The sequence below is a fragment of the Culex quinquefasciatus genome, chromosome 1 (assembly GCF_015732765.1).
Source record: "Culex quinquefasciatus strain JHB chromosome 1, VPISU_Cqui_1.0_pri_paternal, whole genome shotgun sequence".
Lineage (NCBI taxonomy): Eukaryota > Metazoa > Arthropoda > Insecta > Diptera > Culicidae > Culex > Culex quinquefasciatus.
In genome coordinates this window covers 131,951,939-131,969,036 of record NC_051861.1, presented here as the reverse complement: position 1 = coordinate 131,969,036, position 17,098 = coordinate 131,951,939, and the positions used below count along the sequence as shown (strand labels likewise).

At 36.0% G+C, this 17,098-nt stretch overlaps 2 protein-coding genes across 3 annotated transcripts in view; both read left to right on the top strand.

Moving 5' to 3' along the window:
* The window catches only part of LOC6045741, a 57,762-nt gene extending 56,703 nt beyond the window's left edge, over positions 1-1,059 (top strand). For both annotated transcript variants that reach the window (XM_038252048.1, XM_038252052.1), the window contains exon 6: positions 210-1,059. In XM_038252048.1, coding sequence (XP_038107976.1) covers positions 210-785 — 576 coding nt within the window. In that variant the 3' untranslated portion in view covers positions 786-1,059. The remainder of the gene's footprint in view (positions 1-209) is intronic.
* Positions 1,060-7,745: 6,686 nt separating this feature from the next.
* Positions 7,746-17,098, top strand: part of LOC6048469 — a 123,445-nt gene continuing 114,092 nt past the window's right edge. The window contains 1 exon segment of the mRNA XM_038252072.1: positions 7,746-7,960. The gene's annotated coding sequence lies outside the window, so the exon portion shown is untranslated.

The window sequence follows — 17,098 nt, the reverse complement described above, 5'->3', positions numbered from 1 at the left end:
CTGCGACTTCAAGTTAAAATCGCGTTTTTGCAGCAGCAAAATTTGTCAGCAAAGTGAATTTCCGTTTCTTTCACGTCAACTGTCAAATTTTCTCTTCAAATCACTGCTCACATCTCTAGCAGCACCCCGAGCAGAAAACTGCTTGACAGATTGACACGTGCTTTTCGAAAGTTGAAAAATGTCATGGCATGCTCTTCTGTTTCTTCCAGCGCGCCCCCTCCAAAGACAAGCTGCCGATCGAGGTGCGACCGCCGGCCACGGCACCGGCCCCCACCGGAACCACCAAGGGCACGATGGGCCGGGTGGCCGCCACGGAGATGGCCCGCGCCAGCGGCGACATTGCCGAGCTGGAATCGATCGAGTCGTTCAAGCTGACCAATCCGTCCCCGAAGCCGGTCCGGCCGCCGTCGTACTACTTCTGCCCCCAGGGCACCGGTCCGGCCACGATGAAAAAGTCCCAAAAGCCGATCGCCGTCACGATTAGCGAGTATCAGCGGGAGGTGCCTCCCGGCGGCAGGAAGCCCGGAGCAGGTTCCGTGGGGAATCTGAAGCACGAGCTGGAGAAGACGCTGTCGCTGTCGAATTTGAGGCAGAGGAGCGAATCGAGGGAGGATTTGGTGGAACGGATTCAGATTAATGGGGGGCGGGGTGGGGACCACGAGCAGGTGAAACTGAGCCGGAGCTCGTCGGTGGCCAACGTTGGTGGGCGGAGCTCGTCGACGGCCGTTTCGAACGGGAATCGGATTACGATCGCAATTTCAAATTCCGGAGAGAAGAAGAAGTGAGTGTAATTGTGTAAAGTAAACAAAGAGATTTTGTTTTTTTTCTTGTAAACTTAAGATAAAACATTTTTGCTATCTTAAGAGAGATTATAAACAGTTTAAAAGCTTGTCAAAGAATCTATTAACTGTAAGTAATATTTTGCAATGTATATTAAGAAAATCTAACTCAAAGTTTTCGTGGTATTTTTGTCGATTTGTAAGTTTTTTGTGTAATTTGTATGTGAAATATGCTCAAAATTATATTTAATAAAAATGTATTTATAAATAAATGCAAAAATCAATTAATTTGATATGAAAAGAAATTCCCATAAATTTCCTTGAATTGGCAACTGAACTTGCATGCAAGTTTAAAGCCATATTCCATGCAAGAATCCACTCAAGTCCCATAGCATAGATATCGAATTGGTGTCCAAATCAAAGCAGGCGCGCACATTCTACTACTTCAGAAAGCCATGATTAAATCCTACTCCCGCGAGAGATCTTAAAGTCTTCCACGCGTCCTCGTAATCAAGGAAACATTCAAAACCGGACGGAATCCACTCACGGCGTGACAGTTTTGTCGTTTTCGTCGTTCCACCTCCGGGATGTTTAACTGTTTTCCTTCCGCTTCTCCGACTCTACCCGTTCAGAGTCTTGAAATTTGTTTTCCATTTTGTTGCCTTTTTCAATCCCTCTCTCTCTCACGGGGTCTCAAACTTTTTCTCAAGAAAGCGTCCTCATCCCACTCGAGCCATCGCAGTAGGCCAAGCAGCAGAATGGCAGAAGTGCCGGGGGGAAGAATTCTCCCTCTTTTGGGATCCCTTCCTTTTGCTGCAGTGTGTAGACGAAGGAGCAGCAGCCCCACTTGGGTACACTTGCTTGGTACAGGAAGCGTCCTCCTCGTCGGAGGAGAAACGGGGTCCCGCAGCAGCGGGGATGAGCGGCGGAAATCTAATAATTTTTCCTTTTAACGGTTCTCTCTGGTGATTCGTTGTCGATTTGGTGGTGGGAGGGGGGATTTTTCACGAAGTCACGGTCAAAGAGTTTTGAGATTCAACCCACTGATTCTAAAATTAAAGCAAAAAAAAATCCAGTTTTCAAATTTATGATCAAAAATTGGCAAGTGTGACCATCTTGTGCCAAAGCCTAAAAGATCCAAAAACCAAAATTTGCCAAAATGATAAATAGCTTAGAAGTGGGCAAGCAAGCTTCTATCAAAAACATTTGCAAAACAATTTGTTTGAATACAGTCCAGACTCGATTATCCGAAGACCTTGGCAAAATTTCACATCGGATAATCAAAATTTCGGATAATCGAATCACGAAAAAAAAATATTTTTTTTCGTTCTCATATAACAAACCTTTGGATAATCGAACTTCGAATAATTGAAACTTCGGATAATCGAGTCTGGACGGTATCTGGACAGATGACTGAGTCCTTGCAAGCTCTAGAGTCAGTTTGACATTTCTAATGCGTTTTTTAAATAGGTTTTATAAGGTATGTTCAAATTTATGATTTGATTACAACGGGGGTTATTGACAAATTAGTTGAGAATTTCTTCTATAAGAACCCGGACAGACGGTAATAACAAAATTCATACCATTTCAATAACAAATACAGTCAAAAGAACAGAAAGTGTTATGGATTCTTCTTGAAAAATCAATTTTTGCATAAGAGTTGAATAACAGTTTATGTTATCATAACAAAATTTGTTATTGGTCTGATATTGATTGAAAGCAAAAACAACTTGGGAATAAAATTTTTTGTGATGGAAGAATAACTCCAACTGTCATTGTGATGATCGGATTAGTTGTTAAAATAACAAAAAATAATAACAAATATTTGTTCGAAGAATAACTGAAACCGTTATAAGGGCATCTCCACCGCAGAGATCTAATTGCGTGGCAAACCTATCGGTTGGATCCCCAGTTTTAGCTTTGCTCCGTAGCTAATACACGTTTCCGCACCGCTGGGAGCTAATTTGGCTACTGAATCAAGCCCACCGCGGGGATCTAATTTATTCATTTTCCAATTTTAGCCGTTTTGTTGATCAAAATCAATGAAACTATGTTCTAGTATGATAGAACATGCTTCCAATTGCATTATATGTCCTAATTGTTTGCTTACATCAATAAAATATCATTTTCAAATTTTTAAAAGAGTTCATCCGATTTGCTCCCGACATGTTTGCACCCCAACTTTCGCACCGCGGGTAGCAAAGCTAAAGCTAAATTAGCCTTCGAGTTCATTCAGCGAAGAAAAAGTTCATCGGGGATCCGTCGAGTAGCCAAGATAGGTGCTCGAGAAGTCCCCGAGCTGCTGGTGGCTAATTTTTTCAGCGATTTTTAGAATTATTTGTATTTGTTTTGGTTGAAGATGCATTTATTTTGATTATCAAATTTTCATGAATATTAAAGAAATGAGTAATTTGGTTCAAAACGATTTTATTTAATTGAAAAATTGTGGAGTTCATCATTTTTTGTATTTTTAAATGAAAAATAATCAGCCACCTATGTTTAATATAAGCACACCATCACAGAAAATTTAAACATGAATGTTCAAAATTTAAAAATAACTTAACCGATTTGAACATTTTTAAATTTGTTCTTAAAATTTTAATATATATGTAATTGGGCCAATTTGAGTTTGTAAACAAAGGGTGTATCTTGCTTACGTCAGTGGGGAGTAAGATAAAATTACGAATGCGTTTTTTTATTATTTATTTTTTTCATTTCATTTAAAAATAACAACCCCATATAAAAAAACAACCAAGAAACGGTCAGGGCCACGAAAAGATTTTTCTTAAGCGGTACGCAACTAAAAAGTAACAAAAACGAAAAGTGGCGTTTGACGTTTCTTCTCGCGGCGCTTGTTTGCAATATGTTTTGATGAAAAAATCGAAGAATTGGAATTTTCCTTTTTGAATGCGACTAAAAATCACAAACGTTTTAATAATCTTGTATTCGATATAATAATATTGAAAATCCCTACCGAATCTCAAAATGCAGAATTTTGAAATTAAAAGGACAGATATAGTTTTTTGGTCGAAATGGAGTAAAAAAAGAAGTTGTCTTTTTAGCTGTCGGCCACCAACCAGTAACCTCTGGATTGTGAATCCAGTGCACTGTCCAATTTATCCACACGGACGGGATCGAAATGAAGTAAGAGTGAAAAAAACTTGACAATTATCATACAAATATCTATTTTCTGACTGAAAAACTCAATAATAAATATTCTTAAATTTGGAAATTGAAAATAAAAAATATGCAGAATTGAATAACAATTTTAATATTAAAGTATTTATTAATTAAAGAGCTCAACAATTTAAAAAAAAAAACAGAAATTATAAGTCGAAATTCCAAAAGCTTAATATTTAAAAAAAAAAATCAGGAATTTAAGAATTTATGAATTTAAGAATTTAAGAATATAAGAATTTAAGAATTTAAGAATTTAAGAATTTAGGAATTTGAGAATTAAAGAATTTAAGAATTTAAGAATTTAAAAATTTGAGAATTTAAGAATTTAAGAATTTAAGAATTCAAGAATTTAAGAATTTAAGAATTTAAGAATTTAAGAATTTAAGAATTTAAGAATTTAAGAATTTAAGGATTTAAGAATTTAAGAATTTAAGAATTTAGGAATTTAAGATCAGGATTGCATGTTTTCAAAACCGCATTGGCTTATTTAAAATGTTTTGCTTGAATTTTGCTTTTTGCTCAATACACATGACTTGTCTCTTGCATGTCCGGCAGTTGATCGACAATGCGTTGACCAAAATTTATCAATCACAGCCCCAATCTGACCTAAAAAACTAAACTGCATCACCCCAGATTGTCAAAAGTAATTGTTTTGCTTGAAAAAACCATCCGTTAGACGATTTGCTCCCGGTAGATCCCGGAGCTAACCTGAGTTTTGTTTAGATTCGGATGAACACGAATGAACTCGAACCTAAATTAGCTCTCGCACAAGTACCGCGGTGGGTTTGACGCGGGTGCCAAATTAGCTTTGCAACGCAATTAGGTCCCTGCGGTGGAGATGCCCTAAGTTTCTTATCACAATAACAATCGAATAACATAATCTCATCTTGTTATAAATAACATAAAATGTTATTGGCCTAGTATTTACAAATATAAAAAAAATATTCAAAAGTTATTACCGTCTGCTCGGGTATGACGTTAGAAGTACAATTCATAAACATTTTTGAAGGGGTAATTCTGTTGAAGAAATAAAACTAAGTCAAATTGCAAACTAGAAAATTAGCATTTGATTTTAAATTTTCTATGATCCAGGGTTTTTTTCAATTTTGTTTTCCTAAAATGTAACTGTAAAAATAAAAGGCTTCTGAATTGATCTCAGTTGAAAGGGCTAAATCTTTGAACTACTATTGTAAAATCCTGTATTAGAACTATAATTTATAGAACATTCATTGAATTAAAGTTATTAAATTTTATAAAAAGTAAAGTAAATCTTTCCCTGTTCCTGAGGGGAACACCCTTGAAGAGTATCGGGGCCGGCATTTACAAAGTGGATTCAGTGGCAGTTTCATTCTCAACTTAATGTTAAAATGTTAAGGTTAATGTTAACATTCCATAGGTCGCCTCCCTAAGGTGTCGTGATAAGGTCCAGTTTGTGACGATACACTACCTTCCCTTTACTAAGCAATCGAATCCAGAAGGGAAAAGATCATCAGTTGTGTTGGTCCGAACCGGGATTTGAACCCCGATCTACCGCTTACGAGGCGGAAGCGTTACCACTGGGCTACGTGGCTCGGTCATTAAATTTTACATATTCTTAAAAAAAATATTGTCGGAACCTACGTTTTTTTTATAATTTATTACTTTCAAAATAGGCCATTGCAAATATTTTTTGATGATTTTGTCACCCCCTCCCATACCTTTCAACTTCAAACCTGACGAAAAAAATCAGGGCGGCAAAAAAAAATTTTTTTTTTCAAGAACTGCTTCAAAACCAATTTTTTTTACTGAAGATAGTTAATGTTGAGGTTAAAATGCATTTTCCTGTGTTGATTATCATTTTTTAAACATATTTTAAATTTCGGTGGAAAATTAATGGACACTACCACAAAAAGTTTTTTTTCACCAGGTAAATAAAATCTTCAAAACTAGAATTTTCAAACCAATAATTGAAAAACAAATGTATTGGTGTTAATGCTTTTTACAACCAATTCTCCATCGTAATGTTGATTCCGTAGCTTATATTTTAAATTTTATTTTTTTTTATTTTTGAGGCAGAAAAATTGATAAAAAGATTTGACTGTACAGTCAACACTCAATTATCCAATAGCCTTCAAATAAAAAATTACTTTGGATAATCTCATAACGAAAAAACTAGTTGTCTTAAACTTCATAAGAAAAGTAGAAAAGAAGCAAAATGCACTCAGTATTGCGATAAAACGCTCGGAAGTGCTCGAAAACGTGATTTCAAAAATTTGCCGTATTTGACAATTTTAGAAATCTCGTCTCAAATCGGTCTGGGACGCGCTTCTCAAAAACCGGGCCAACCTTTAAAGATGCGCATTTGATTTGCATAATTAAGTGGTCAGCGGTTATTTATAATTTAATTGCTATCGAGAAATTAAAAACAGAGATGTGAGCCGGTAACATGGAGTTAAACTTTCGCAACTGTCATGGTAAACTTCACAGAAGCTTGACAGAATTATTTCTCGATAAATAACAGCTGACCACTATATATGTTTTAATACTTTACAAGAAACAATGAGAAAAACGTTTCTTATTCCACCATAAGGTGGTTGGTGCCTTCCTCACATTAACAATTTAATTCAACCCCGAAGTTTGCATTGTTTTCAAATCAAGTTCCAGCACCGAAAAAGACTTGATGAAAATAAGTTTATGTGTAAAAAAAATCTTATACAGACTATTCCAGAAAAAATATGCAATATGGCAACCGGGCGTTTCACATCTGGCGCGACTCTCGCACGTAAACAAAAATACCCGGCCTTTTGAGGTTATGCAAAAATCACCCTTTTTTGTATCTATAAAAAAAAACTTTTTCATAGCATAACTTTAAAAGTACTTCACAAAACAGAATAAAATTTTATAGGGTCTTAGGGGACCCCAAAACGAACAGAATAAGGTGGATCCAGCCAAAAACGGTTCAGCCAGTTCTGAGAAAATCGTGTGGAAAAAAAATCATGTCTACACACATCTCCACAGACATATCTAGGAGGTGTATTTAAGAAGTTCATTTTTCGAGTGATTTTATAGCCTTTCCTCAGTGAGGAACGCAAAAGGGTGAAAATACCCTCTGTATTATCGCTTTCACTCGCAAGTTTTCAAACAGGCACGAAATTCTAATTGAAAATCAACACTTAATGAAAATTTTAGAGAAAATTAAGAGAAAGGGAGTAGAAATAATCATTTTTCTGAAAGTTATATCATAAATTCAAACAAACTTGAATTGTTTTTGTATTGCATGATGAATTCGTGCACGTTGGAACATTTAATACGAGTGTTATCAATAATCAATAATTGTTTTGAATACCAAGGTCAGAAATAATTTTGGAACAAAAATAAAAAAAAAATAACTAAATATTTTGCTAACTTAAATCAAACCAAACGCATCACCGTGAATCATCCGTGAATTTTAACCCTTCCTCATTCAACCGTCACCGTGAAATTTCCAATTATCCGCCGTGATTTTCACCAACCCTTCTCGGTTCCGTGAAATTTGTCACAACACAGCTGCTGCTGCTGCTGTTGTGAGTTATCTCCCTCACGTTCTCTTTTTCTCATTTTCCGACAAAAGTGCATTTCAGTGAGCAAATTCTCACCCGCTCTCTCCCTTCACCGAAAGCTTCGCTCTCTTCTCTTCCCCTTGTGTTGTGTGTTTGTGGAAAATTGCATCGGAAAATCACCACTTTTCTCTCTTGCTCTTGGTCCACCCGGTGGTCATGGTGTTCTTGGATGCTGCGTGTGAGAGAGTTTTCAGAAGTTTTCGAGCGCTCGTGCGGAGCAGACGTGGTTTCGTTGTCGTCGCGGTCGCGGTCGGTTCTGGTCCGGAAGTGTCACTTGGTCGTCGCGGGGGTCGTCCTCCGCTAGGGAAGAGGACACCACACTGCCTGCGCGCATCTGTCACACAGTGGGTGGAAGGACACACCGCCGTCAGATTTCGTCACGGATTTTGGTCAGCAAAATTTGTCGATTTCTTCTTAGTGAGAGTGAGTGAGACCGCGTCAACTCGTGGTCATTCGGAGGGGGGTGGTGGTCGTGTGTGGTGAATACCGTCCTGGTCACGGCACACGGTCAACTTAACAAAAGTGGAAAGGAAAAAATCTCGCTCGCAGCAGGCTAAGAAAAGAACACACACACACACGCGTGCGATTCTTTCACTTTTTTTCACGGTTGGAATTTTAACCCAACACGATCGCCGCCGGATCAACCGCAGCCTGCTGCGTGTGCGACCGACGACCGGGAATGTGTCAGAAAACGATTCCTCCTGAGGTCATTTTGGTTGACGGTGTCCAGGGCAACCATGATGGCACGAGAGAGTCCTTCAAACACATTCCCCCGTCAGAGTAGTGAATGGTTGTGAATCGTGTGGTGATGCACTCCCCGACTAACAAAAAAGCTAGTGCAATTATCATATGAGTGTGCGTGAGAGAGAGCGAGACGGAAGCAATGCGTTTTCATGGCCCACTCAGGGGCTGAGGGCGTTGTGTCTGCCTGCACACTTTTCGGAATGTGCGAAATCAAAGATTGGTGTCGTCGCGACCAAGTGCATCCAAGCTGGCCCTGAAAAAGTGACATTTGGCGGCGTGGCGACGTCGCGCGACAAAACAGCTCTGAGGGAGGACGCTGATCAGTTTGACGCTTTTTTGAAATGTCACTTTGCATTTTCTGTGTGGTAGTATAGTTCGATAGTTTTTCTAGAGGGTGAAGAAAAACGGGAGAGGAAGAAGATGATGATGATGCAAAAATGCAATCAATATTCTCGTAGTGTGCGGCGGAGGAAAGGAGAGGGACTTTGAGGGGTGTTTGAAGAAGTGTTATCAAAAGTTTGTAACATCACGAAAAAAAAAATCAAAGTTGTTCTGCCGTGACATAACCAGAATAGCGTTGAGTAACGTAGTTCAACTCAGTTTAGGAGTTTAGTATACACTAGTTATTGTTCACCACGTTCTTGGTACTTAAAGTTCACATCCATGCTAGGAAAGCGCTTTTTCGGTGACCAATTTTATGCATTCTAAGTACTTGGAGTTCACGTCGGTGTTTGGGAAGTGCAATTTCCGAGGGAAAATGTATGCATTTTAGGTTCTTAAAATTCACGTCTACGTTTGGGCGACGCACGTATGGCCTGCAGTTTTCATGAATTATGATAATATTGTTTCAATATTTAAACTAAAGATTCGTTGTTGAAAGTTTAATGGAAAATTTTAAATCAAAAGGTGCTTAAATCGTGTCAATTTGATCAAATGCTGTTCTCGATATTTGGGAACAAAATTACGGAAAAAAAATCTCTGATCACAAAAACAGTATTTTTGATTTCGTGTTTTAATTTATTCAATTCAATTCAATTGGTGTTTATTAGAATTTAACAGTTCTGCTCCAGGATGTTACATTTGCAATTCAGAGATTTGGAGAACCTTTCAACTGAGATCAATTCATAAGCCTTTACAGGGAGGGTACATGTTTCTATGTTTAGATGTTGCTAGCTGCGTGCTCTTTTAGGGAAAATAAATTTTGAGAAAAAACCCTAGATCGTGTTTTAATTTAACCTTTAAGATTAATTCATTAAAATTGACATTTTGCATGAAATTTGAAAATAATTTGAAAATAATTTGAATAATTTGAAATTAAATTTTATTTTCCCTTCTCAAAAAAGACAACAAATTAAAATAAAATTTGAGAAAGCCTATTATTAAATTTAAAAATACTTGATTGAACTTAGAAAAAAAAAAAAACAAGATGTAATCAATAACTTATTATGAAATTAGTGTTAAAATTCTTTACTTTTATACCCAACTTATAGTTACAGTTCTGATTGATTCTGTAACATAACTTAGGCTGGTACAAATATTTTTAAAGTTTTGTCACCCCCTTCAAAATTGGCCCGAAAAATCAGGGGGCAAAAAAATATTTTTACAATAAACTTCAACATTTCAATGAAAATTCAAGTACATCCAGCTGAAATCAAATTAAAATACATTCTCCTGCGTTTAAAATCATTTTTAGCATGTTTGGGTTTATTAAAAAATCTTAAGATTTTTTGAAAATTTTCGATGCAAAATCTTTTTTTTTCGATACAATTTTTGTTTTTGTGAGATCTTAGATTTTTGAAAACTAATGATTGCAAAACAACTGAACTAGTGTAAAATGCATTTTAAAACACTTTTTCATTTAAATGTGAAGATTGTGGCTTGTTATTTAAATTTTTATATTTTTTATTTCCCCCTTGACCTCGGCCAGGGCCGAGGACAAAAACTTTTTTAATATTTGCATCGGCCTTAAATATTTTAAAAGACAATTTGGGTTTGACAATAGTTTTTATGCAGTAAATATTTTAAAATGTAACCCCTTTAAGTTGGATATTGCAAATATTTTTTCAAGCCCTCTTAATTTTTTCCTTGCCAAAAAAAAGATCGGTTTAGCTATTTTTCATTATTGGAAAAATTACCTATATTTTAAATAAAATTAAATCCAAAACAAGATGAGAGGTTATAAGTATATGAAACGCAATAGCTCATATGACCTTTTAGAAAAATGAAACTCTCGATAAACTGATAACTCGTTAACTTAACGTAAAATGTAATCTCATTTTTTATGTTTATCCTAAATATAAAATATAATATTAACATATTTTTACACGATTACTTGAATATTTCGAATATTGTCATTACGTTTTGCATGCCTTCTTCAAAAATAAATAAAATTAAAATACAGTCCATACTCCATTGTCCGAAGCCCTCGGATAAAAATCAATTGTCTAATTTTGGTTTGACCCATAAACTACGCTAAAATGATTTAAAAAATTTAAATCCAAGCTGGCGGCCAAATGACAACGATGCAATAATTAAAAAAATGCATTTTTTTGAATAGGCAATCAACAACTCAAATTTGACTAAAATGGGGTCGTAGAACTCAAATTCTATGTTAAAAACAAGAAAATAAAAAAAAAACTAAACAAATTCGATTATCCGAAGTCCCATACAAACCTTCGGATAATCAAAACTTCGGATAATCGAGGCATCGGATAATCAAGTCTGAACTGTACCGTAAACTGGGATGACATTTACAGGATTTCAAATTAATTTTCAAATATTTTTCAACTAGTAAGATTTTTGTCAAGGTCCTAAAAACAAAAGATTCAACTTTTGCTTTTTGGGTGTTTTTAGAACTGCTTTGAGTCAGGGTTGAATACTCCAAAAAGCAAAAGATAAAAAATTTGTTTATTGGACCTTTAAAAAATAAAAAAAACTCTAGATTAATGCTTTTTTAAAAAAGTATCCGATAGTGTTTTAAAAACAGTTTCGTTCAATAAAATTATTTTAAAATCCTGAGTGACTTGATAGTCTCTGTTTTGTTTTTAAGGTTTGTTTGTTTGTTTGCCATGCCATAGTCTAATACCTCCTTTACAAATTTCAGCCTAAAAGTGAAAAAAATGAATTAATCACGTCAAATTGATCAACAGTAGGGTTTCTTTAAATTTTTCATTTGATAAAAATACACTTTAATGTTTGTTGAACTAAGTTTAATAACATTTAACAAAAATTACATATATAAAACGTTAAGTGAATAAAAAGTTCTAAATTTGACCAAAATTCATTAGAAATGAGTTTTTCATATAAATATAAATTTGTATTGTCACCGAAACCCGGTTTTGCAGCATGATTCAAACATTTTCCAAATTTACCTTGTTTGGGCTGTTAAGCTAGTTAACTAACTTTTCAAAATATGTTGAATACCGCTTCTTGAGGTACTTTGAACACTTCTCCACCAAGCTCAGTACGATTCTATACCATGCTGTTCGTATTAAATTCATATTTTTCATTTGCAAAAAGCTATATGGGTAATTCTTCGTCAACTCACACAGCAGCTGCCCCGACCCCTCTTCGATTTGCGTGAAACTTTGTCCTAAGGGGTAACTTTTGTCCCTGATCACGAATTCGAGGTCCGTTTTTTTATATCTCGTGACGGAGGGGCGGTACGACCCCTTTCATTTTTGAGCATGCGATAATTTGCAGCCTAAAACGGTCATGGGATAGAATTTTGGTGTCAAAGGGACTTTTATGTAAAATTAGACGCCCGATTTGATGGTGTTCTCAGAATTCCGAAAAAACGTGTTTTTCATCGAAAAAACACTAAATAGTTTTAATAGTTATAGTTTTGCGACATAAACTTTGAAAAATATTTGCAATGGCCTTAAGGGATAAACAAATTAGTCTAATTTGAGTTTTTCGATTCTATTATTCTAAGATTTGTTTTTTTAAACACATTACGCAATTGGTCGCAACGCTTGCTTAGAGCGCATCCTAGACCTTATACCTTCCCAAAAATCGTTCAACTCCAAGCGAAACTCATTTGGGGACACCGTGGAGATTTTCCCTTGTCCCCTTAAAAAAAGGGACCAGCAATGGACGGCTGTCATGGTGGTGAGAATCTGGTTCAGCTGGAGTTGGTTTTGTTCCCAATTGTCAATTCCTAGGCAATTATGAAAAATCATTATACATGGCGAACTCCAGTCTGCAATCCGCTAAAAATCAAATATGACTACTTGAGCACATTTTAATTCAAGTTATGTATTCAACAACTATCAATCCATTCAAACCAATCTTCTCAAATGTTCCCCTCTTCCTCCCTCTCACATACCTTCACACTCACGCTGCCTGTCACGCCAAACCAATGAGAAAAGTCGCACGTCAGGGACACGCACTAAACCAAAGTGAGTGTGAGCGAGAGAACGAGAGAGAGAGCGAGTGTGAGTGCAAAAAAGCCAATCTCTCAGCCAGACAGAGCAGCTGCTAAATTCGGTGCCACGACACAACACAACATTCATAGCCTACTAGAAAGCAATAACAACTACTGCGAAAAGAGGAGGAGGGAGGTTTGGGGGTGGGGGAGGAACTAAAATCTGAAAACCAAGGCGAAACAATTTAGAGTGTGTAGTACTACAGACATTTCTGCGTTCAAGTCGTAGTAGGCCAAGGGGAAAATTTAAGATTTCGCCGTAATTTAACTAATTGCAGTATTGTTAATTCACAATTTTTCGTTTCCACCAAATGAAAATTTATTTTATCGCCCACTGTGACAATGATAAACTCCACAACAAATAACTTGCGAAGGATTGCTACAAACATGAAAAAGCAAGACAGGGAGGGAGGGGGATTCCTTGGATGATTTACCGCGTGGTAGCTCTTCTCAGTAGGCGGCGTCGACTCAGCAGAGGCAGAGGCGTTTTGTTTTGAAATTTAGGACTTTGTTTGGGCCATTGCCTTAACGTACGCACTCCACCACCACGCGGACATCAATCAAAGATGGCGGGTGCGGGGTTTTTTCGAGTATTTTTTTTATGGATTTTAATACCACCGCGGATAATACCCTCGTAATGGGTGTGGAAATTCAAACAATTGAGGTAAACCACTAAATAATTTAATCGGATTGGCCATAATCTGGGCCCCGGGAGTGCTTGGTGGCGTGCCCACGTCGGACTTTAGTCGTACTTTTAATGTGATCTGTAATCCGGGTGTGGTATTCAGTGATTGTTGGAAATGTGGGGATTTTAATTCAAATTCTTTTCTGGTATTACTGCTTGATTGACAGGAAACAATGTCATCGAAGCAGGCGGGATTTGTTTTATTGCATTTTTTAAGCAATTTTGTTTGAATTGTTTGGTGGAGACGCGGGGTAAATTACAATTTAAGATCTGATATTAAATTAAAATTTATTAATGTTATTTAAATCAATTTTATAATAACAGAAAAAGATCCATCATTAGCCAAGGGTTAACCCCCTTCTTCAAAAGTGCGCAGCTGTTCCGCAATCAAAAATTGAGGCAGATCATTTTGCCGGCGTCCTAACCTACATAATAAAAGTGCACGCTCGTGTTGTGGCCCCATTTTCCGACGCGCCATCGAAACGCAGTAGCACCTATAGAATCTACCCCACCAACATCATCAATATAGAGTGGTACCTAGTAGCAGGCCATGCCGAAAGGAATCGCGTCGCGCGTGGTGCAGTCAATTTTTGCTCCTCCACCGCTTGCTACGATCCAATCTTCATTTTCCGCTCCGCACTCAAAATCATGCATGTGTGAGTGTGCACAAAACTTCTAACACTCCAAAAACGAGCTGAGTTAGCGGAGCTTTTGCCTCGGAGCTTACCGGCTAAGCTGGTGTGGATTACCGTTGACACCGTCGGAGGAGGAGGAAGAGAGGTGATTCTCTCTCTCGTTCTCGTTTCCTCTCTTTTTGTTTAACTTTGTGCGCTTTTCCTCCAGCCTGGCATCCGAGTGTGCCATGACGATGCACCAATACCGTTATTGGAGGAGCAGGTGGAAAAGTACTGTTAGCTCGAACAAACAACAACAAAAACAGCAACTTAGACAGCAATGACATCTAGTAGTCCTGTTGTTTTTTTCTCTCTCTCAATTTCATTTTCGTTCGACAGGGTGGGTGCTTGGGTTGAGAATTTTGTAATTTGATCATAACTGGAGTTTTTTTTTTTTGAAAAGGTCCAATAAACCAATTTTTGAGTTTTTGCTTTTTGGGTGTTTTTTAATACCCCTGACTCAAGGCGGTTTCAAAAACACCCAAAAAGCAAAAAATGAAAATTTGGTTTATTGGACCTTTTACAAAAAAAAAAAAAAAACTCCAGATAAGGAAATTATCCTGAGTTTTTTCCTAAAACCTAATCATATTTTTGTGATTTTTGGCTGTTTTTTTTTAAACCCAAAAGCAAAAACATAAAAATTTAGTTTTGTGAAACATTTTAAAAACTACTCCAGATTTGTATTGTTCAATATCTCTTGAACTAAACGGATAGTCCAAACGAAAATTTGGAAAGTTTTGTAAAGATTTTTGAGAAACGCATTTGTGAGGTAAAATCTTAAATATAAATATGAGTTAAATAAAAATAAATGTGCATCAAGTAGTTAGTTTTAATCTGTGTGCTGAGAAAAGAGAAAGCATAACGTGATTTTCGAATGATTCCCACTACTGCTGCTGCACTATACTGCCGTTCTACGCATAATTGTTCCATTTTCAAAAAAGTGCAACTGAGAAAAACGCGATCGAATATTTCGACCGTTTTTTGTGTTTCTACGCATAATTGTCCCGTCGGTCCCTATTCACCCCATAAGTCCCTAATCATCCCAGTTAGCAGTTTATCACTCTTTTTTGTAATCCTCTTGCTATACAATAGATAAACAAAACACAATAATTCGTAAAACTGATAATTTCGTGAAAGAAAATACTTGGTGGGACAATTATGCGTATACGTACAACGATGGGACAAACAGACTTGGCGTTGCTTTCAATAAGTTTCCAAACAAAGTACTAGATTTCATGTGTTTTTCTTAAAGTAAACGTCAAACTAAACCTAAAAATGACAAAAAGTCAATATGCAAAAGGGTAATTTTTTTCAAGCCCAACTTTTAAAATTTTGGAACAAAAAGCATAAAAAAAAATTATCTAAAAAAGTTACGCTGCTGTCGAAATTTTTATAAATATCTATGAAATAAAAAAATATCCATGTTTTATTTCTTTTTCCTATCTGCGGTCAAAAAAATATTTCATTTCATTTCATTTATTTGGTTGCTTTAACAAATATATTGGTGCAGTAGTTATCCTGAGCTGAGATATGGATTACCTTTCAACAGCTGTCAAAAAAAAAAAAAATATATATATATATATACATTATATAATTAACATATATATAATTGAAAGACGCAACTTTTGGTACCCAGACATGTATAGGTCATCGCTGAAATTTTTAAGTTATCGCAGTTTTAGTCAAAAAAGTTGATTTTTTGCCGATTTCGTCATTTTCATGTTTTTGCGCGTGGCGCGTCGAAAAACTCAGTTTTTATTTTCAAAAAATCATATCTTGTAAACGTACGGTTCGACATCGCCAATTTTTTGATATTTTATGTGAAATTTTCCGAGGAATCCGATAAAAATATTTTCAGACATAGGCTCTTTGGTCCAGACACGGTCAAAACGCCATTTTAAGTTTTCATACGACTTTTTCAATAGTTATGCTAGATTTTTGGAACTTCTTACTATTTTTCTCAAATAGCCAAACTCATCACCTTTCTTTTGCGTCTAAGACAGCTAAAATCGGATGAATTGGCGCGGAGATATGATTTTTCGAAAAAAGTGGTTTTTGCGAAAAATGACGAAAATTGCCATTTTTCGAACCACCCTAGCACGATGTAGGTCACCCTAATGACCAAACACAAAAATACGGGTCTAATTATTTTGGCCAAGGAACACCCAGAAAAAAATTGAGCCCGATCGGAGAACTTTTTTTTCGGTTTAGGCTCTTTTGAAATGGAATTGCTGTATATATATTTGCAATAAGTCCAAAAGTGAAACGGCTTTACTGATAAGTTGTATAAATAGAACTTGAGTGCAACTCGTTAGAAAATCGATTTTTTTTTTGTAATGTCGTATTTATCGAACTCGGTAAACCACGTTCTGAAAAAAACTTATGTTTGCTACTGGTTGCTCTAACTCAGGGTGGCCACCTCGGGAAAATGCCCATTAAAACTGGAAAAAAATCCGAGAATTTTTATGCACTTTGAAAATCGAAGAAAAACATGTTTTTTTCTGCAAAACCGGGTTTTTTTAAATTGTTATTTTTATTTTCCAAATATTCTAAAATCCTATAATTTGATAAGTCAAAAATAAATGTTATAAAATTCAAAATTTAGACCGTTGAAAATATTTTTCAAAGTTTATGTAGCCCCATCCTTCAAAATTGGTCCGAAACATCAAGGAGAATGTTTTTCAAAGAAAAATTTCAATGTTAATTGAAGTCTAATAAACTGAAAACAATCTTAAATGCCCGATTCTACATTGATAATCATAGCATGTTTGGGCTCATTGAAACATATTTTGAACTTTTATGGAATTCCAATGTACACCACCACAAAAACTTTTTTTTTTGCAAAAATAAAATGTTCGTCAATACTTAGAAATTTTGGAAACTTTTGATTGCAAAACAACTGGACACATGTGTAAAGCATTTCAAAACACTTTTTTCAATCAAATGTTGAAACCGAGGCCTGTAAATTCAATTTATCGACTTTTTTTCGCGAGTCTTAAACTGAAAAAAAGTTTAAGGATTTGGAAAATTTA